Source organism: Garra rufa, chromosome 22 (assembly GCF_049309525.1).
Source record: "Garra rufa chromosome 22, GarRuf1.0, whole genome shotgun sequence".
Classification (NCBI taxonomy): Eukaryota; Metazoa; Chordata; class Actinopteri; order Cypriniformes; family Cyprinidae; genus Garra; species Garra rufa.
Genome location: NC_133382.1, coordinates 25346008 through 25369509, shown reverse-complemented (window position 1 = coordinate 25369509; position 23502 = coordinate 25346008). Strand labels below are relative to the sequence as shown.

The following is a 23502-nucleotide window of genomic DNA, read 5'->3' as shown; positions in this document are numbered from 1 at the left end:
GAATTTTCCGTTATTTATGAGACACCGCTTCCACACCAAACACAGAATTTTTCCGTTATTTATGAGAAAACGCTTTTTTGCCAAACATGGAATTTTCCGTTATCTATGAGACAACACTTTCCTTGACAAACACGGAATTTTCGTTATTTATGACACAACACTTCCTTGCCAAACACTGAATTTTCCGTTATTTATGAGACAACGCTTCCCCGCCAAACACAGAATTTTCCGTTATTTATGAGAAAACGCTTTCTTGCCAAACATGGAATTTTCCGTTATCTATGAGACAACACTTTCCTTGACAAACACGGAATTTTCGTTATTTATGACACAACACTTCCTTGCCAAACACTGAATTTTCCGTTATTTATGAGACAACGCTTCCCCGCCAAACACAGAATTTTCCGTTATTTATGAGACAACGCTTCCCCGCCAAACACAGAATTTTCCGTTATTTATGAGAAAACGCTTTCTTGCCAAACATGGAATTTTCCGTTATCTATGAGACAACACTTTCCTTGACAAACACAGAATTTTCCGTTATTTATGACACAACACTTCCTTGCCAAACACTGAATTTTCCGTTATTTATGAGACAACGTTTCCCCGCCAAACACAGAATTTTCCGTTATTTATGAGACAACGCTTCCACGCCAAACACAGAATTTTCCGTTATTTATGAGACAACGCTTCCACGCCAAACACAGAATTTTCCATTATTTATGAGACAACGCTTCCACGCCAAACACAGAATTTTCCGTTATTTATGAGACAACGCTTGTTCGCCAAACACAGAATTTTCCGTTATTTATGAGACAACGCTTCCACGCCAAACACAGAATTTTCCGTTATTTATGAGACAACGCTTGTTCGCCAAACACAGAATTTTCCATTATTTATGAGACAACGCTTCCACACCAAACACAGAATTTTCCGTTATTTATGAGACAACGCTTCCACGCCAAACACAGAATTTTCCGTTATTTATGAGACAACGCTTCCACGCCAAACACAGAATTTTCCGTTATTTATGAGACAACGCTTCCACGCCAAACACAGAATTTTCCATTATTTATGAGACAACGCTTCCACACCAAACACAGAATTTTCCATTATTTATGAGAAAATGCTTCCCCGCCAAACACAGAATTTTCCGTTATTTATGAGACAACGCTTCCACGCCAAACACAGAATTTTCCGTTATTTATGAGACAACGCTTGTTCGCCAAACACAGAATTTTCCGTTATTTATGAGACAACGCTTCCACGCCAAACACAGAATTTTCCATTATTTATGAGAAAACGCCTCCCCGCCAAACACAGAATTTTCCGTTATTTATGAGACAACGCTTGTTCACCAAACACAGAATTTTCCATTATTTATGAGACAACGCTTGTTCGCCAAACACAGAATTTTCCGTTATTTATGAGACAACGCTTGTTCGCCAAACACAGAATTTTCCATTATTTATGAGACAACGCTTGTTCGCCAAACACAGAATTTTCCGTTATTTATGAGACAACGCTTGTTCGCCAAACACAGAATTTTCCATTACTTATGAGAAAACGCCTCCCCGCCAAACACAGAATTTTCCGTTATTTAACGCTTGTTCGCCAAACACAGAATTTTCCATTATTTATGAGACAACACTTGTTCGCCAAACACAGAATTTTCCGTTATTTATGAGACAACGCTTCCACGCCAAACACAGAATTTTCCATTATTTATGAGAAAACGCCTCCCCGCCAAACACAGAATTTTCCGTTATTTATGAGACAACGCTTGTTCGCCAAACACAGAATTTTCCATTATTTATGAGACAACGCTTGTTCGCCAAACACAGAATTTTCCGTTATTTATGAGACAACGCTTGTTCGCAAACACAGAATTTTCCATTATTTATGAGAAAACGCTTCCCCGCCAAACACAGAATTTTCCATTATTTATGAGAAAACGCTTCCCCGCCAAACACAGAATTTTCCGTTATTTATGAGACAACGCTTGTTCGCCAAACACAGAATTTTCCATTATTTATGAGAAAACGCTTCCCCGCCAAACACAGAATTTTCCATTATTTATGAGAAAACGCTTCCCCGCCAAACACAGAATTTTCCATTATTTATGAGAAAACGCTTCCCCGCCAAACACAGAATTTTCCGTTATTTATGAGACAACGCTTGTTCGCCAAACACAGAATTTTCCATTATTTATGAGAAAACGCTTCCCCGCCAAACACAGAATTTTCCATTATTTATGAGACAACGCTTGTTCGCCAAACACAGAATTTTCCGTTATTTATGAGACAACGCTTGTTCGCCAAACACAGAATTTTCCATTACTTATGAGAAAACGCCTCCCCGCCAAACACAGAATTTTCCGTTATTTAACGCTTGTTCGCCAAACACAGAATTTTCCATTATTTATGAGACAACACTTGTTCGCCAAACACAGAATTTTCCGTTATTTATGAGACAACGCTTCCACGCCAAACACAGAATTTTCCATTATTTATGAGAAAACGCCTCCCCGCCAAACACAGAATTTTCCGTTATTTATGAGACAACGCTTGTTCGCCAAACACAGAATTTTCCATTATTTATGAGACAACGCTTGTTCGCCAAACACAGAATTTTCCGTTATTTATGAGACAACGCTTGTTCGCAAACACAGAATTTTCCATTATTTATGAGAAAACGCTTCCACGCCATACACAGAATTTTCCGTTATTTATGAGACGTTTCCCCGCCAAACACAGAATTTTCCGTTATTTATGAGACAACGCTTCCCCGCCAAACACAGAATTTTCCGTTATTTATGAGAAAACGCTTTCTTGCCAAACATGGAATTTTCCGTTATCTATGAGACAACACTTTCCTTGACAAACACGGAATTTTCCGTTATTTATGACACAACACTTCCTTGCCAAACACTGAATTTTCCGTTATTTATGAGACAACGTTTCCCCGCCAAACACAGAATTTTCCGTTATTTATGAGACAACGCTTCCACGCCAAACACAGAATTTTCCGTTATTTATGAGACAACGCTTCCACGCCAAACACAGAATTTTCCGCTATTTATGAGACAACGCTTCCACGCCAAACACAGAATTTTCCGTTATTTATGAGACAACGCTTCCACGCCAAACACAGAATTTTCCGTTATTTATGAGACGCTTCCACGCCAAACACAGAATTTTCCGTTATTTATGAGACAACGCTTCCACACCAAACACAGAATTTTTCCGTTATTTATGAGAAAACGCTTTTTTGCCAAACATGGAATTTTCCGTTATCTATGAGACAACACTTTCCTTGACAAACACGGAATTTTCGTTATTTATGACACAACACTTCCTTGCCAAACACTGAATTTTCCGTTATTTATGAGACAACGCTTCCCCGCCAAACACAGAATTTTCCGTTATTTATGAGAAAACGCTTTCTTGCCAAACATGGAATTTTCCGTTATCTATGAGACAACACTTTCCTTGACAAACACGGAATTTTCGTTATTTATGACACAACACTTCCTTGCCAAACACTGAATTTTCCGTTATTTATGAGACAACGCTTCCCCGCCAAACACAGAATTTTCCGTTATTTATGAGACAACGCTTCCCCGCCAAACACAGAATTTTCCGTTATTTATGAGAAAACGCTTTCTTGCCAAACATGGAATTTTCCGTTATCTATGAGACAACACTTTCCTTGACAAACACAGAATTTTCCGTTATTTATGACACAACACTTCCTTGCCAAACACTGAATTTTCCGTTATTTATGAGACAACGTTTCCCCGCCAAACACAGAATTTTCCGTTATTTATGAGACAACGCTTCCACGCCAAACACAGAATTTTCCGTTATTTATGAGACAACGCTTCCACGCCAAACACAGAATTTTCCATTATTTATGAGACAACGCTTCCACGCCAAACACAGAATTTTCCGTTATTTATGAGACAACGCTTGTTCGCCAAACACAGAATTTTCCGTTATTTATGAGACAACGCTTCCACGCCAAACACAGAATTTTCCGTTATTTATGAGACAACGCTTGTTCGCCAAACACAGAATTTTCCATTATTTATGAGACAACGCTTCCACACCAAACACAGAATTTTCCGTTATTTATGAGACAACGCTTCCACGCCAAACACAGAATTTTCCGTTATTTATGAGACAACGCTTCCACGCCAAACACAGAATTTTCCGTTATTTATGAGACAACGCTTCCACGCCAAACACAGAATTTTCCATTATTTATGAGACAACGCTTCCACACCAAACACAGAATTTTCCATTATTTATGAGAAAATGCTTCCCCGCCAAACACAGAATTTTCCGTTATTTATGAGACAACGCTTCCACGCCAAACACAGAATTTTCCGTTATTTATGAGACAACGCTTGTTCGCCAAACACAGAATTTTCCGTTATTTATGAGACAACGCTTCCACGCCAAACACAGAATTTTCCATTATTTATGAGAAAACGCCTCCCCGCCAAACACAGAATTTTCCGTTATTTATGAGACAACGCTTGTTCACCAAACACAGAATTTTCCATTATTTATGAGACAACGCTTGTTCGCCAAACACAGAATTTTCCGTTATTTATGAGACAACGCTTGTTCGCCAAACACAGAATTTTCCATTATTTATGAGACAACGCTTGTTCGCCAAACACAGAATTTTCCGTTATTTATGAGACAACGCTTGTTCGCCAAACACAGAATTTTCCATTACTTATGAGAAAACGCCTCCCCGCCAAACACAGAATTTTCCGTTATTTAACGCTTGTTCGCCAAACACAGAATTTTCCATTATTTATGAGACAACACTTGTTCGCCAAACACAGAATTTTCCGTTATTTATGAGACAACGCTTCCACGCCAAACACAGAATTTTCCATTATTTATGAGAAAACGCCTCCCCGCCAAACACAGAATTTTCCGTTATTTATGAGACAACGCTTGTTCGCCAAACACAGAATTTTCCATTATTTATGAGACAACGCTTGTTCGCCAAACACAGAATTTTCCGTTATTTATGAGACAACGCTTGTTCGCAAACACAGAATTTTCCATTATTTATGAGAAAACGCTTCCCCGCCAAACACAGAATTTTCCATTATTTATGAGAAAACGCTTCCCCGCCAAACACAGAATTTTCCGTTATTTATGAGACAACGCTTGTTCGCCAAACACAGAATTTTCCATTATTTATGAGAAAACGCTTCCCCGCCAAACACAGAATTTTCCATTATTTATGAGAAAACGCTTCCCCGCCAAACACAGAATTTTCCATTATTTATGAGAAAACGCTTCCCCGCCAAACACAGAATTTTCCGTTATTTATGAGACAACGCTTGTTCGCCAAACACAGAATTTTCCATTATTTATGAGAAAACGCTTCCCCGCCAAACACAGAATTTTCCGTTATTTATGAGAAAACGCTTCCCCGCCAAACACAGAATTTTCCGTTATCTATGAGAAAACGCGTCCCCGCCAAACACAGAATTTTCCGTTATTTATGAGACATTTATTTATGAGTGAAATGTCGATCCAGGAAGTGGTAAAAGTGGTATTTATGAGACAACGCTTGTTCGCCAAACACAGAATTTTCCGTTATTTATGAGACAACGCTTGTTCGCCAAACACAGAATTTTCCGTTATTTATGAGACAACGCTTGTTCGCCAAACACAGAATTTTCCGTTATTTATGAGACAACGCTTGTTCGCCAAACACAGAATTTTCCGTTATTTATGAGACAACGCTTCCCCGCCAAACACAGAATTTTCCGTTATCTATGAGAAAACGCGTCCCCGCCAAACACAGAATTTTCCGTTATTTATGAGACATTTATTTATGAGTGAAATGTCGATCCAGGAAGTGGTAAAAGTGGTATTTATGAGACAACGCTTGTTCGCCAAACACAGAATTTTCCGTTATTTATGAGACAACGCTTGTTCGCCAAACACAGAATTTTCCGTTATTTATGAGACAACGCTTGTTCGCCAAACACAGAATTTTCCGTTATTTATGAGACAACGCTTCCATGCCAAACACAGAATTTTCCGTTAATTATGAGACAACGCTTCCATGCCAAACACAGAATTTTCCATTATTTATGAGAAAACGCCTCCCCGCCAAACACAGAATTTTCCGTTATTTATGAGACAACGCTTGTTCGCCAAACACAGAATTTTCCGTTATTTATGAGACAACGCTTGTTCGCAAACACAGAATTTTCCATTATTTATGAGAAAACGCTTCCCCGCCAAACACAGAATTTTCCGTTATCTATGAGAAAACGCGGCCCCGCCAAACACAGAATTTTCCGTTATTTATGAGACAACGCTTGTTCGCCAAACACAGAATTTTCCATTATTTAAAAGACAATGCTTCCCCAACTAAGACTGAATTTTACGTTATTTAAGAGACATTTCCTCGCCAAACACTGAATTTTCCATTATTCATGATAAAGCGCATCCCCGCCAAACACAAAATTTTTCGTTATTTAAGAGACGCTTCCCTGACAAACATGAAATTTTCCATTATTTATAAGACAACACTTCCCAGCCAATCACAGAATTTTGCGTTATTTAAGAGAACAATTTTTGTGAATTTTTGGGGTTTTCACAGTTATACACTAGGTATAATTATTATATATGTCTTGAATGAGTCCAGAATCTTCTGATTAAAAACACAGACGATAAAGATGCAGAAATTAGCAATCTCATATTTTAGCAGATGCATTTGAAAAATAATGTGATCATCAACCATAAACAGCATATAAAAGAAAACTGCCTAATGTTCAGAGTGAAATGTCGATCCAGGAAGTGGTAAAAGACTGTGAAACTTTGGAAGCGTTGATGGAAAAGATGTATTGCATCTATGTTTTGATCATCGTACTGAATATGATCCACATCTAGTCTTTGATAAAAATGCGATTTTCTTAGCTTTTTGCTCAAAATGTTACTTTTTTATGAAACTTCCTACATTCAAGTGTTGAACAAAAAAAATGCTAGACTAAAACAGTTGTTTGTTTGTTTAAAAGTAGAGGCTCTATTTTTTATTTTTATGTATTGCATGTTCAGATATGCATACAACAAAATATTCTGGAGGCCATGAAATGTTAAAAGTGCTGGTGGTGGCTGGCAACTTTTTTCAAAAACGCTGCCAGGGAAAGAGTTAAATTGATTTCCGAAGAATCATGTGAATGATTGCTAATAATAACTCAGCTTTATATATTAAAATAGAAGATATTTACTGTAATAAAATTTCACAATATTGTTTCAGGGCTCGCAAAATTTTAACATTTCTGGTAGCACTTCGGGCAGGTACTCTTTAGATTTTGGTACCCCGGAAATGAATTTATCTAGCCCAAATAAAAATCTATCTAATTTTCTATATGTAAAAATATATATGAGTCTAAATGTCAATCAAAAATATTTTTAATACACAAATATCAACATATCAAAGAAGGAATTTTATTTTACTATTTACAGGGTATCTGCAGAATTTTTAAATATCAATTTAAGCCAATTTATGACCCTCTTTTAGAGCTGCACAAGTAAAATAAACACAGTATGAGTGGGTTTGGACAATGTACGGTAACAAGTCATAAAATGACATGATTTACAGTTCAGATATAGGTTTTCACAAAAACAAAAAATCTTACACGGCATTTCAGCCTTTATATCATTTCAAGGGATAAATCAAGTATATAATTATTATATTTATTTAAAACATAAATATTACTGTCTTAATTGTTCAGATGACTCGTTTTATAAGGCACATTAACTTTTCACATTTACAACTCTAGCGATTTTGCGAGCCCTGTGTTTTTACTGTGCTTTGGTCAAATAAATGCACTCTCGATGAGCAAAAAAAAAACTTCATTCAAAACATTAAAAAACCTTTCCAAACCCAAACTTTTGAACGATAATGCAGCTTCTTAAAATGCCTTCTGTCTTTGTGTGGAAGCGGAAAAGCTAAATGAATTATGACTATGATCATTATCATGATTTTCAAACTCATAATGTAGAACTTCCCAGGAGGACTTGAACGCAGCATTGCATGTGGTCAATATGGAAAACAGGCTTTCTCTGAAATACTGCAACAAAAATCTTTGAAGGGTTCCAGCCCAAAATAAAGAAACCCAATAGCTTTATTTTCAAAAAATTAGTGGCTAGACTGCCTGTGCCTTTTACGAAACGGCAAAGCTGACTCGTTTTGGTTTTGTCTACTTTAGGCAAGGCGTAAAATGTAGAGTGGCAGATGCTTTGGGAGGCAATCCGTCTTCCACCGACAGAGAGAGGTGAGGGGACTCGGTTCTGACACGTGACGGCACCGCATGGCTCCTAATGGAGCCAACTCTGCACGCTTGGCTCACTATATAATGGGCCAGTCACTCAGAAAAGATGAAAAATCTGTCTTATGTCCATTTTAATTTATCAGAAGCAACAACAAAAACATAACAGTTAGCTTTCTCGGCCCTCATCCATATCTCATTGGTGTCAGTCCCATTTTCACAGTACCATCAGTCACAGCCCAGGCACGCTGGTGCGACTATTCGCTCACATCAGCTCGCACTTCCAATTCCTGCCGAGAAAATATGGAGCCAAGCCATTCGGGACATTAAGCCCCGGCACTTATACAGTTCGAAAGTATGTGTGCGGATCTTTTTTGTATTATCGCGGGAGACAAAAAAAGAATGAAAAATCACTCTCTCATACCACTTCCGTAGCAATGTCACGCAGAAGGTGATGAATGGTGCACAGCGTGAAATAAAAGGGATGTGGTGTTACTTCAAGGAAATATCAATTGCTTTAAGCAGGCTTTGATGTACTGGATCAGTCTTCTATATTGGTCAAGTTCTACCCAGAAACACGGAGGAGGAGGAGATATCGAAATTCATCAGAAGATGGACTGGAAAAGAAATGGTGAGGAAAAGGCAGTGTGTTTGGGTGAGATAGAAAAGAGAGAAGGACATTACAGCATAATAAAAGACAGTGATGAAGTTACATAAGGAGAGAATGGGGCGGTTTCAGCAGGGTATGTCTGGCTGAAACACAGTTACCCAGGCGAGTGTCCGTAAGAGCGCAGTGTGGTGGTGCTATCAGCGGTGGAGTGATGCAGAATGTAGACTGACAGCTACAGATCTTCATCATCCTTTCCGTGACTCACAGCCACCCACACATTCCCAAAGCAAAAACCCTAGATCCACAGGCTTTCCACACCCATAATACAGGGTAGCGTCACACATGATGTCACATTTTCACTCCTCACCCTGTTTGAGAGCTAACAACAGCGTCGGATCTGAGGGGTCGCTGCAGAAGTAGCCGCTTCCCTGGGAATCCCAGAAGAGCTGATCCTGCCTCAGCTGGAGTTCTTCGGCCCACTGCAGCCAGCGAAACCTTTGCGTGGCCTCAAACAGGTCCAGCAGCCCACACACCACAAAGGCGTAGTCGTCCAGGAAGCCTGCAATGGGAGATGCACTGGGGAGAATATTATAGAGAACATTAGTAGGGAAGGTCAAGATCTTACATAAATACAAATTCAATTTCTTGTTAATGTCGGGTTGACCGGCCTAATAATGTTGGGTTAAGCTACGCTGTGTTGATCGACATAACATAAGCTCTATTGACTGCAACTGTGGCATGCTGCCAATTCACCACAGAAATAATTTAAACTCCAAATGAATGGAAAAGGCATTTACAGTAATACAAGTATCAATAGAAGCCTTGCAGACTCTTGTCTAAAGAATTTACAGCAGGAATTTGAAACTCGTAAACTGTACAGATACCTTGTATCTGCCTTATCTGAAATACAGAACTAAGCTACAATTTGAACTTCCAATTCAGATATGCTGAAAACAGTTTAACCAGAACTATTTTAGTATCATTATAAAAAACTATTTTAATTAATATTTTGAATTATTTAATTTGTATTTGTATATTTTCCATTTTTACTTTTGGTTAAGGTTTAAGTATTTTGTTATGTTTTTGTCATTTTTATTAGTTTTTTATTAGCTTAATAATTTTTATTTCAGTTTTAGTTATTTTAGTACATTTTGAAAAATGTAACTGAAAAAAAAATTACTTTTTTATATTTTATTTTATTTCAGTTTATTTTATTTTAAGTAACAAAAATGTTTCTTAAAGATTTAAGTTATTTATAATAACCCTAGATATATCATTTATGACTGTACTTGTATTTTACAAGCAATTTTATCATACAGTGAGGGGAAAAATTATTTGATCCCCTGCTAATTTTGTACGTTTGCCCACTGTCAAAGAAATTATCAGTCTATAAATTTAATGGTAGGTTTATTTGAACAGTGAGAGACAGAATAACAACAACAAAAATCGAGAAAAAATGCATGTCAAAAAAGTTACAAATTGATTTGCATTTTAATGAGTGAAATAAGTATTTGATCCCCTATCAATCAGCAAGATTTCTGGCTCGCAGGTGTCTTTTAGGTAGTGCGCCTAACCTCAGCTTGTTACCTGTATAAACGACACCTGTCCACAGAAGCAATCAATCAATCAGATTCCAAACTGATGGCCACCATGGCTAAGACTAAAGAGCTGTCCAAGGATGTCAGGGACAAGATTGTAGACCTACACAAGGCTGGAATGGGCTACAAGACCATCATCAAGCAGCTCGGTGAGAAGGTGACAACAGTTGGTGCGATTATTCACAAATGGAAGAAACACAAAATAACTGTCAATCTCCCTCGATCTGGGGCTCCATGCAAGATCTCACCTTGTGGAGTTTCAATGATCATGAGAATGGTGAGGAATCAGCCCAGAACTACACGAGAGGATCTTGTCAATGATCTCAAGGCAGCTGGGACCATAGTCACCAAGAAAACAATTGGTGACACACTACGCCGTGAAGGACTGAAATCCTTCGGAGCCCGCAAGGTCCCCCTGCTCAAAAAAGCACATGTACAGGCCTGCCGGAAGTTTGCCAATGAAAATCTGAATGATTCAGTGGAGAACTGGGTGAAAGTGTTGTGGTCAGATGAGACCAAAATCAAGCTCTTTGGCATCAACTCAACTCGTTGTGTTTAGAGGATGAGGAATGCTGCCTATGACCCCCAAAAAATCCCCACCATCAAACATGGAGGTGGAAACATTATGATTCGGGGGTGTTGTTCTGCTAAGGGGACAGGACAACTGCACCACATCAAAGGATGATGAACGGGGTCATATACCGTCAAATCTTGGGTGAGAACCTCCTTCCCTCAGCCAGGGCATTGAAAATGGGTCGTATTCCAGCATGACAATGACTCAAAACACACGGCCAAGGCAACAAAGGAGTGGCTCAAGAAGAACCACATATAGGTCCTAGAGTGGCCTAGCCAGGCTCCAGACCCTAATCCCATAGAAAATCTATGGAGGGAGATGAAGGTTCGAGTTGCCAAACGTCAGCCTCAAAACCTTAATGACTTGGAGAGGATCTGTTAAGAGGAGTGGGACAAAATCCCTCCTCAGTTGTGTGCAAACCTGTGGCCAACTAGAAGAAACATCTGACCTATGTGATTGCCACCAAGGGTTTTGCCACCAAGTGCTAAGTCATGTTTTGCAATGGGGTCAAATAGTTATTTCACTCATTAAAATGCAAATCAATTTATAACTCTTTTGAATTTTGAAACTCTTTTTTTGTTGTTGTTCTGTCTCTCACTGTTCAGATAAACTTACCATTAAAATTATAGACTGATCATTTCTTTGTCAGTTGGCAAACGTACAAAATCAGCAGGGGATCAAATATTTCTTTCCCTTACTGTAGCATGTGAATTGCTTACAACACAGCAATTCTTTATATGTTATGGTTATGTCTTCGAATTGTGACTAGGTGCGTTATATACATAGTGTATAATTTTAGTGCAACTAGTCACACCATCCAGCCAACCAATTTTTTATTAAAAACTACATATATGGATAAATCACTCAAAATAAGATCAATAAAATGCATAGAAAAGCATGAATTATGGACATTGTGCCACAAATCTATATCTATATAGATCTATATAGACGCCTTTGACCTGAAATGCTACATTACTCCAAAACACACTCAGGATGTACGTTAAAATTAAAAAGCAAAAAGATAATCTCAATAAGCGTGAGTGATATTTCAATCATGACATTGTATGGTAAGCTTCAAGTCTTTTAAAGACCAAAGGAAGTCGTTTTTTTTTTTTTCGTTCTCTAAACTTACTTGTCTAATAAAATAAGAAAGTGGAGGCAGAGCAGTCTCTGTTTACTGAAAGTGAATCTTTTTTCTCACCGAAGCGAAAGTGCACACGTAACAGCCCTGATGGGAAAAATACACATCACATACTCACAGGGTAAAGTTACTGCATGAATTACATCCTGTTTCAGTCTATTACAATTGCTCATGTCCACATGGTACTTTTATTCTTATTTCAGAGAGCTTCGTGTTGATTTGCTGCCAGAACTGGCTGTTGCAATCCATGACATGAAATTGGAGGGAAATGTCAGACGCAGTCGTTTTGTCTGTCGCTCCACTTCTATTACTAAAAGGAAAGTTCACCCAAAATGTGTTGGTTTGCGGGATGCCGCCTTTAGATGTAAAGCTAAGCTCTGTGCATTGACTGAAATGCATACGAAGATATTTAGCAGGACCTTTGTGTTATAAAAGCCGTTTGAAATTCCTTTTGAGGTGATGTCACTCAATAAGATTGCAAAGGTCTTTGAAGTCTAAAATAAATTTGATTCAGATCGCATCAAGGCCCTTCAACCCTTGTCCTCAGACCCTTGAACAGAGGTGGCACTGTGGCCAGCTGAGTGTGAGGAAACAGATAGTGACAGGTCTGAAGATAGCACAGTGTCGGCATCAGGACGGATGAGACGGCTCTAAAGCTGGGAACTTAACCTCCATAGTTCTTAGTTCAAACAACTGACATTCCAAGGCATGAAAAATGTCATGAGGTGCCTGTGAGAAGAGCGCCCTCAACATCTGACCCCTACCATGTCATTGCCTCAAGCTGTCAGATCGAATGCACTATTCAAATGTCATGTACAAAATGTGCCAGGTGAATTTGGATAAAAAACCTGGTGACTAAGAACTAAACATTTGTGCTTCGAAGATCTTTGGTTGATCCCAAGGAGAAATCTGTTGTATCTCAGATAGAAATATGAGCGCAAAATGGTAAAATGTCTATTTTAATATAAATGTGTCTGGGTCTAGATGGTTATGGCATTTAGCAGCAGGGGCTAAATGGTCCATGCTAACTAGATCTTTTTTAAAACCATGAGGTATGTTTCTTCTCAGGTGCTGTCGACCCACAGCTGGGTTTATGGGTTCAGAGAAAAATATGACTCCTCTGTTTCAGTTTCTTCTCAGTAAGACAACAAAACAAATCAGCCTGCCAGTCAATTTTTAATGAACAGCTCTCCCTGGATTTTTCCATTCCCTCCTTGTTCGTTCTCACCAGGTGATACAGTCTCTTCAAAGTGCAGCAAAGCCACATCATAACTTCCACACAAACCTGTCAGGAGACCGAAGCTATAAAAAAGAGCCTAACCTCTATCTATCTCAGGAGCCAGAAGGCTTCTTGTTCCAAACTGATAGATCTACTCACAATGCAGTATGATTTTTATACAGCTGAACAAGATTTGGACCATTTGTCACATTCCTTGGAATAACAGCACAGCCACTGGATGGTTCATGAATAATTCACCTGGCACTACATTTTTACCTGGCCCAGAGACTATAGCATATTTCTTCTATTACAATAAAAGGCCCTTAATTCCATTTGAGAACTACAACAGTCAGGTAACCTGTCTCGTTCTTATCAAACATTCATGCCAGATTTCGCTCTAAATGTTTTCACTGCATGGCACAGGGCTCTTTAAAGGATTAGTTCACCCCAAAATGAACATTCTGTCATCATTTACTCACCTTCATGTCGTTCCAAACCCACATGACTTTCTTTCTTCCGCACAAGAAAAAAGCAAAGGCTGTTTTCCATGCTCTTTTCCAAGCAATTACAATGAACAGGGTCTAAAGCGTTCAAGCTCTAAAAAGCGCCATAAACGTATAATAAAAGTGGTCCATATGACTCACACACAATATTGCAAGTCATATGATAGCTTTGTGTGAGAAAAACGGTAATATTGAGCCATCATTCACTTGAATTCACCAAGGATAAATCTAAAGTTTTTTAAATGAAATGTAAATTCATGTCATATTTTCTTGGTTAAATAAGCACTTCTTTATTTTATTTTTACATTAACAGTGTAAGCAATATTATATTTATTTAAGTCAAGTATGAATCTCATCAAGTTAGTGTTTTAAGCATTTTACATTTACTCCAAAATATTAATACTAGTACTAGTAGTACTGATTTAATATATTTTATTTGTGAGCTTACGTTCAGCTATTCTTTTTTATTGCTAACTTTAAACTATTTTTGAATTCAAATCATAAGTCATTAAAAGATCATGTTTCCATGCCAATTTGAGTCTTATTTTGATGTAACAAGGTGGTTATATCCAAGTGTGTGAGTTATGTAGTTACTTTTTAAATTAGTCATTAACACCACTATGTTTCATTCAGACTGAATCGCGAACGCGAAACGCGCACAAACACAAGAGGCGGATTTATCACATGAACCAAAAAATGCTACCTGCTCTCATGAAGAAAACGTACCTGTGGGACTGTTTCGCAAGACGCAAAATACGAACCAATAAATAGACATTTTCCACAGTTTCCAAAAGAAATTAACACTAAATGCGGTAAAACAGTGAGCACTTGTAATCGTTTTCATTCACAGTTATGATTACAGCTTTATATGTTTTGCTTTCCAGACGTAACAAGCTTGTTCGGTAGCTCAGCCAGCACAGAATTGTTCTTAGGAGGCGGAATCCTTGGGTACAAATCCAGTCAAAAATATGACTCACGATGAAAGAGCTAAAAAGTGAGAGATCGAAAAACTAGCTTAAACAACATGCTTGCGATTGCGTTTTTTTACTTCACATTTGCTTTTGTTCATACTATTGGGTAGATTTAGGTGTAGCGCAGATAGTACATTATTTTAAAACGTCAGCAGGGGTTAAAGTAAATAAAAATCCTGAGCCTGAACTTTTTTTTTGGGGGGGGGGGGGGGGGGGTGGAGTCGCGCGCCGACTAAATTCGCGATCCGCGTCTCACCACAAGATGGCGCCCGCAGCTGAATCATCCATCCGTTCATTTTACAATGCGCTCGTCCACTGCGTAATACAGCGTACAACAGGTACAAGTTCGTTGTGAATTGATTCTTAAATTGTTTAACTAGGGTTTATACATAATTTCCGTGACAGAGTTCAAGATAAATCATTTAATCTTACTACTGGAGCTGCCCATTTGAAATGATTATTAAACAGTAAACACACTATGCAAAAGCGGCAGTCCTTCCGGTGCACTTAGTGTCCGAATTCACTCACTCGTTTTCATTCACTCCTTCAAGTGAACTGAATGAGTGGACTAATGTAGGGAATAGTGAATAGGGTATAGGGGGCGATTTCGGATACAGCCTAAATCATGACGAGCAAGCACTTTCTTACCGCTGCTGGCATACAGTAGCTTCCTCGAGCAAATCGTGTAGAAACAAGCCCCGGGCTCTCTTAGTTTCTTGCACCAACTGCCAAAAGGCTCGCCATCTCTACTTTCTTCAATCCACGCCCAGCGCCATTTATTTTTGAGTCCTTTAACCATTGCTAGGACATCATCCCCAGGCTTCATAAACTTGCGCTCCATTTTTTTTTCTCTGACAACGCTAACGTGATATTGACGTATGGGTGTCAATCATACTGTGTTGCAAGGACCCGCCCTTCTCTGCTTCTGATAGGCTTGTAACGTTAGTTAAAGCTGCGTTCCTCTCATATAATTGGTAGGTGAAATAAATTGGCTCGAAAATATTTTTTTTTTTTTTCCCTCACGGCCGCACGCCGGAGATCCGGCATGGTGCCGGAATACTTTAAGCCCTGCGTCAGTGCATTAGAGTTATAGCGCCACTCGAAAGACATTTCAAGTTAGAACAGCGGTGACACATACAAAACCAACGTCACATAAAACGTACCACATGTACGTTCATCTGTTCCAGGGGGAAAAAAGTAACACTCTTTTAGCGACACTCAGTGGACATTTCACATTGAATATGTTACGAAGCGTACGTATTTTGCGTCTTGCAAAAAAGTTCCCTCAGGTAAAAAAATATTACATTTTCTTTTCTCATTCAATATTTTGAGGAGGCACTGCCTCCCTTGCCTCCTCTGAGGAAACGCCACTGGATAAAAGTAGCAGATGCATGATTTGTGAATGAAACCTTTTGTACTGAATCATTTGGTTCACATAAACATTCTGAACGATTCACTGGAAGGGAACATTATCAGTGAATTATGTACAATTTAATCTGTTATGGTGCTTTTGCATCCTTTATCGAAGCTTGAAAGCTTCGAACCCAATTCATTTTAACTGCATGAAAAGCAGCAACCAGTACAGCTTTTTAGAATTTCTGACAAAATCTTGGTGAGGGTGAGTAAACAATGAAATTTACATTTTCTAAGAACTATCCCTGTGGATAGATGTGGAATATTCAAAAACAGGAACAAGTAGTTCTTCTTCAATGAATGAAATCAGGTGGCGAGAAACACAGGTGGTAAGAATTCATCTTCTTACTGGGATGCTTGGTAAATTATTCCCTGTGAGGGAAATCCTCGAAAGGAAATTAAAAACAACCCACAGATTTTTACAGCTCCCTTATGCAAACAGACCAGAGCAGAACAGCAAGAGAAGGAACATCTCATCCTACGCTAAATTCAAACTATAAAAACCAATCAGATGATTAGAGAGGGAGTGTTCCTGATTAAGCATTATGCGATCTGACAACATGACGAAGCTATTTCTTCATTATCCCATTGCGAAACACCCAATGGAAAAGGTCTGAAAGCAGCCAGTTGAAATCAGTCATAAATGGTTTGTGGGTTAACTCATAAAAATGATCAGCGTGACCTGAGAAGCACACTCAGCATTGTGGGATGACCGATGTGCTGACACAGTGCGTTAATGAGAGGTACAAATGAGAGGTTACCCCATGAAATGAGGTCAGTGAATTTGTGTGTGTGTCTGTGGGCGATTTCATATGTGAAAAGCTTTGTATTGTGCTGATTCTGGGTCATTTCTACATTGGCAAAGCAATGTAGCATGTGCCAAAGCAATTAAGACCTGGAAGAAAGACGGAATGTGTGCTAGTTTTCCTGGCCTACTGTAAAGGCACATACACTTGTGTTATTTTAGTATTATTTGTATACAATTATTTGAATTGGTTTTTAGTTAGTTTCAGTTATTTTTTAAAGGTGCAACAGCTGTTTCCAATCCATAACTGTTCTTATATCAGCCCCTGTGCTTTTGCAGGCTGAATACATATTTTAGGAAAGCCAAAAATAGTTCTTACACTTGCTCCACCTCCATATTATTTCCACGATAACAGGAATGGAGAATCCTCTGGCCCTCTTCGTCCCACAGGTGCTCTCGAAGAAAACAAGCTGCCCGCTCAGCTCTTTCCAGCAGAGCCTTGTCGCCCAGCACGGCTCCGACACGTGCAAATCCGGACAACATCAGCCCTGACCAACCAAAGAAAAGGGAGTGGACACAGATTACAAGCTTTGGAAAACTTGACCGTGTTCAATTCAGAAAACAAGTCTTTTGGAATGCCGAAGCCACTTTCTGTTTGTGGTTTCTCCACAGAAGTACATAAGCAAACAAACTCAGCAAACTGCTTATTTAAAACTTGCAAGGAAGATTTTTGCCTCTCATTTAAAGTAGAAGTTCACTTCCAGAACAAAGATTTACGGATAATTTACTCACCCCCTTGTCATTCAAGATATTCATGTCTTTCTTTATTCAGTCGTAAAGAAATGATGCTTCCTGAGGAAAACATTTTAGGATTTCTCTCCACATATAGTATGTCACAAAAATGAGTACACCACTCATATTTCAGCAACCATTTTAGTATATCTTGTTAAGGGACAAAACTATAGAAATGAAACTTGGATATATTTTAGAGTAGTCAATGTGCAGCTTGTACAGCAGTATAGATTTATTGTCCTTTAGAAATAACTCAAAATGCAGCCATTATTGTCAAAAAAGCCGGCAACAAAAGTGAGTACACCCTAAGTGATAACAGCAGTATATTGTTTAACCATGAAAAGCCACATGTCCTATTCATCATGTTTATGTTTTTGTCTGCTTGGCAGGACCATACAAAGTTGTGTATCTTGTATTAGAGCAGTTAAAATTAGGTGCTTTAAAGGATTAGTTCACTTTCATAACAACAATGTACAGATAATGTACTCACCCCCTTGACATCCAAGATGTTCATGTCTTTCTTTCCTCAGTCGTAAAGAAGTTGTGTTTTTTTGAGGAAAACATTTCAGGATTTCTCTCTTTATCATGGATATGGATGGCGCCCCGAAGTTTGAACTTCCGAAATGCAGTTTAAATGCACTTTAAATGCAGCTTCAAAATGCTCTAAACGATCCCAGCCGAGGAGGAAGGGTCTTATCTAGCAAAACGATCGGTTATTTTCGTAACAAATTGACAATTTATATACTTTTTAACCTCAAATGCTCGTCTTGTCTCATCTCTGTGCAGCACATGCAAACTCAGTGTGATTGAGGTAAATACAGTTAGGGTACGTCTAAAAACTCCCATCTTGTTTATGTCTTCAATGTCAAAATCGTCCTATAATGCTGTTTTTACCTTTTTTTGTAAAGGGAGTTTGTATGTTCACTTTGTAAACACTATGTCGGTACTTTTGCAGCGATCTAAGGTGATTTTGAAGTTAGGGAAGAAAACGAGATGGGAGTTTTTAGACGTACCCTAACTGTATTTATCTGAATCACACAGACTTCGCATGCGCTGCCCAGAGATGAGACAAGACGAGCATTTGAGGTTAAAAAGTATATAAATTGTCAATTTGTTTCAAAAATAACAGATCGTTTCGCTAGATAAGACCCTTCCTCCTCGACTGGGATCATTTAGATCCTTTTGAAGCTGCATTTAAACTGCATTTCGGAAGTTCAAACTTCGGGGCGCCATCCATATCCATTATAAAGAGAGAAACCCTGAAATGTTTTCCTCAAAAAAACATAATTTCTTTACAACTGAGGAAAGAAAGACATGAACATCTTGGATGACAAGGGGGTGAGTACATTATCTGTGCATTGTTGTTATGAAAGTGAACTAATCCTTTAAGTAGAATTCTCTCATATTCTCTCACTGGATGGCATTTCATGGTAAAGAACTCTCTGAGGATTTGAGAATTAGAAATGTTGCTCTCCACAAAGATGGTCAAGGCTATTGGAAGTTCAGTAACACCCTAAAACCGAGTTACAATACAGTGGTCAGGGTCATACACAGGTTTTCCAAGATAAGTTCCATTTGGAACAGGCCTCGCAAGGGTCAATCAACGAAGTTGAGCACTCGTTCTATGTGTCAGGTGCAGAACCTGGCTTCAAAAGACAGATGCATGAGTGCTGCCAGCATTGCTTTAAAAGTTGTAGAAGTAAAAGGTCAGCTTGTCGGTGCTCAGATCAAATGCCGCACACTGCAACAAGTCGTTTGCATAGGTGTCGCCCCAGAAGAAATCCTTATCTAAAGCTGGCTCACAAGAAATTCTGCAAACAGTTTGAAGAAGACAACCTGTCCAAGAGCATGAATTACTGGAACCATGTCCTGTGGTCTGATGAGACTATAAGATTAACTTGTTTGGCTCAGATGGTGTCCAGCATGTGTGGCGATGCCCTAATGAGGAGTACCAAGAAAATTTTGTCTTGCGTACAGTCAAGTACGGTGGTGGTAGCATCATGGTCTGGGGCTGCATGAGTGCTGCTGGTACTGGGGAAACATGGATTCCATTGTGTACTGTAAATTCTGAAGCAGGACATGATGCCTTCCCTCCAGAAACTAGGCCGAACGGCAGTTTTCCAACAACGATAACGATCCCAAACACACCACCAAGATGACAACTGCCTTGCTGAGGAAGATGAAGCTGAAAGTGACGTGGTGGCCAAGTATGTCTTCAGACCTGAACTCTATTAAACACCTGTGGGGCATCCTCAAGCGTAAAGTGGAAAAGCACCATGTGTCTAACGTCCAGCATCTATGTGAGGAGTGGAAAAGTATCCCAGCAACAACCTGTGCAGGTCTGGTCAATTCCATGCCCAGGATGATTAAGGCAGTGCCAAATAACAATGGGGCTAACACAATATATTGACACGTTGGACAAGTACATTTAGGGTGTACTCACTTTTGTTGCCAGCTATTTTGATAATAATGGCTGTATGTTGAGTAATTTTAAGGGGACAATAAGTCTATACTGCAATACAAGCTGCACATTGACTACTCTAAAATATATCCAAGTTTCATTTCTATAGTATTGTCTCTTCAGACAATATATACGATATACTAAAACGGTTTCTGAAATGTGAGGGGTGTACTCACTTGTTGTGACATACTGTAGTGGACTTCTATTGTGCCTGTCAGTTTAAGCTTCCAAAATGCAGATTCAAAGGGCTCTAAACAATCCCAGCCAAGGAAGAAGGGTCTTACCTAGTGAAAAAAAAATTGACAATTTATATACATTTTAACCTCAAATGCACGTCTTGTCTAGCTCGGCGTGAAATCTGTGTATTCTGGTTTAAGACATTAAGACTCCCATCTCATTTTCTCCTACATCACTGCAGAAGTACCGACCCAGTGTTTATAAAGTGAATGTGCAAAGAAGATCAAATGCCCCTTACAAAACAAGGTGAAGTTGGAGTAGAAAACCAGAATACACAGAGTATTGTTCTTGAACCGGAATACACAGCGTTCACGTGGCCGGGATCGTTTAGAGCTCTTTTAAACTGCATTTAAACTGCATTTTGGAAGTTCAAAGGCAGAGGTCCACTATATGGAGAGAAATCCTGAAATCTTTTCCTCAAAAAACATAATTTCCTTATGACTGAAGAAAGAAAGACGTGAACATCTTGGATGACAAGGGGGTGAGTACATTATCTGTAATCTTTTGTTTTGAAAGTGAACAACTTCTTTAATGAAACCCCCCCCCCCCCCAAGAAGAGCTAAAAAAAAATAAGTTTTGATAAAGGTGCAATAGGTGCCAGCCAAGACAGAGTAGCTTTAAAAGGAGACATTAAGACTATAATATATAAAGTACAATGTGTTCGGAGGGCTGGGGATCACTAACAATAGTCCTGTCAGAGCTCCATGTGCCTGTAGCCCTGACATGTCTCATGGCTATGCGAGTGGGCCTATCAGGTTTGATTAATGCGAAGGGTTACTCTGCAGGTAGCAATATCCAGTCTGTATGAATTAAGAATGTAATGGAGCGTAGCTCTGGAAGGAACAGTTTCATTAAACAATGTCTCAGGCTTTCTTTAATTAAGATATCAGCTCATTAGTCACTATTCTTTGAGGGCTTTTGTCAGCCAGAGCTCCAGAGGGGCCTTGGCACCCTGCGAAGGCTTTGATATCCTTTCATTAAAGACACAGAGGGCAAAGACCACAACCCAGAGGTCCCCTCTGTGGGCTTTTAAAGGCCTGGCACCACATCTAAGCGCCCCATGAAAGAACTCTAACATTATAGTGCTGCTATTAAAGCAAACCCAGTCGACAAAAAAAAAACATTTACGGAGCTCGTCGAACACTGGACCTTGTTCGCAAAGCGAAATCAATAAAATCGTAAGGACAGGAAGGGGGTACATTTAGCTTTGGGGGATGCAGGCATTTTGAATTTTCTTCATGTCTCAGCCTCTCATTGATTAATTGTTTCTATTTCAAAACACTCTATGAAAAGCAATTAACTCTAATTAGAGTCTTTTCCTGGTTCAGTGCTCAGAGATTTCCAGCAGTATATTACTGGGTGACACATTTACTTTCTTCCAATTGGGATGTGAGAAACTTACCATTCCATGAAGCTAGCATTTTGGTGTCCAGGTGAGGAGGTGGGCGTGCTTGCCGTACCTCGGCCAGCTTGGTCCTGGCATCGGACAGCAGCTCGGACAGTCTGTCCACGCTGATGCCAAAGTGAGCAGCGGTGAGCTCCACTGAGTAACGCACAATCAGCACATTTTGACCCTGCAGCTCGCCATGGGGGTCCTACAAAAACACCAAGAGCATAAGCATAAGATTTAGCAACAAATCATTAAATGCACATAATAAACAACTGTCATTAAAAACTAATTTGCATTATAAAATCTGCTTTTCCCACAAATTAGGAACTGCATACATTGCATGCTACCATTGATTTTTGAGACATGGGAAAAAATATGTCAGACAAAACATCCTATTAGTTTTTTTGTACCAAATTTTATACTACTAGAACATACTTTTTAATATTAGTGAAGAAATTTAAGTGTAATACCAACCTACTTGACAAAACAGCAAATCGGAAGCAGAATTTGTCATGGTTTGTGAAACATTATGCGTGTAGTTAAAAATATTTGCAAAAAGTTTCTTTTGTAGTGTCATTTCAATGATTATTTAGTGGTTGAACTCTAAATTTGGAAATAATTTTTATAATTATTTGACGAAATTAGTTTATTTTTGTATATATTATATATTTTGAAATACACCAAAGGTTTGATCGTTTGAAGAAACAAGAGGTTGTATATATACATAATTTTCTACCTTTGAACATGCTTAGAAAATGAATCCTAATACACATACATATATATATATATATATATATGTATATATATATCAGTAAGACTTCTAATGTTTTTTTAAAGAAGTCTTTTATGCTCATCAAGGCTGCATTTATTTGATCAAAAATACAGAAAAAACTGTAATATTGTAAAATATTATTTGTTTTATATTTATTATTAACTGTTTTTTATTTGAATATACTTTAAAATACAATTTATTCCTGTGATGCAAAGCTGAATTATCATCAGCTGTTACTCCAGCCTTAAGTGGCACATGATCCTCCAGAAATCATTCTAATATCCTGATTTATTATTAGAATTATTACCGTTGGAAACAGTTGTGCTGACAAATATTTTTTTTGGAATATGTGATCTTTTTTCAGGATTTTTTGATGAATAACAAGTTTAAAAAAAACAGCATTTGATCAAATTATAAATCGTTTTCTAACAATGGAAATCTATGCTGACACTTTTTATTAATTTATTTAACACATTCTTGGTAAATAAAAGTATTAATTTCTTTAAAAAAAAGAAAGAATAAAAATGTACTGACCCCAAACTTTTGAACAGTAGTGTATATTGTTAGAAAACCTTTTTATTTTAAATAAATGCTCTTCTTTTTAACCTTTTGTTCCAAAAAAAATATTAAGCAGCACAACTGTTTTCAACATGGAGAATAAATCAGCATATTAGAATGATTTCTAAGAATCATGTGACACTGAAGACTGAAGTATTCTGAAAATTTAGCTTTGTATCACAGGAATAAATTACATTT

The 23502-nt window shown here is 38.4% G+C and overlaps 1 protein-coding gene across 1 annotated transcript in view; it reads right to left on the bottom strand.

Annotated features, from left to right (window-relative positions):
• spata20 (spermatogenesis associated 20) overlaps nt 1–23502 on the bottom strand; it is a 74100-nt gene that overhangs the window by 41874 nt on the left and 8724 nt on the right. Inside the window, exons 11-13 of the mRNA XM_073827885.1 lie at nt 21987–22179; nt 17474–17642; nt 9298–9506 (exon numbers count right to left, since the gene is read on the bottom strand). Coding sequence (XP_073683986.1) covers nt 9298–9506; nt 17474–17642; nt 21987–22179 — 571 coding nt within the window. The remainder of the gene's footprint in view (nt 1–9297; nt 9507–17473; nt 17643–21986; nt 22180–23502) is intronic.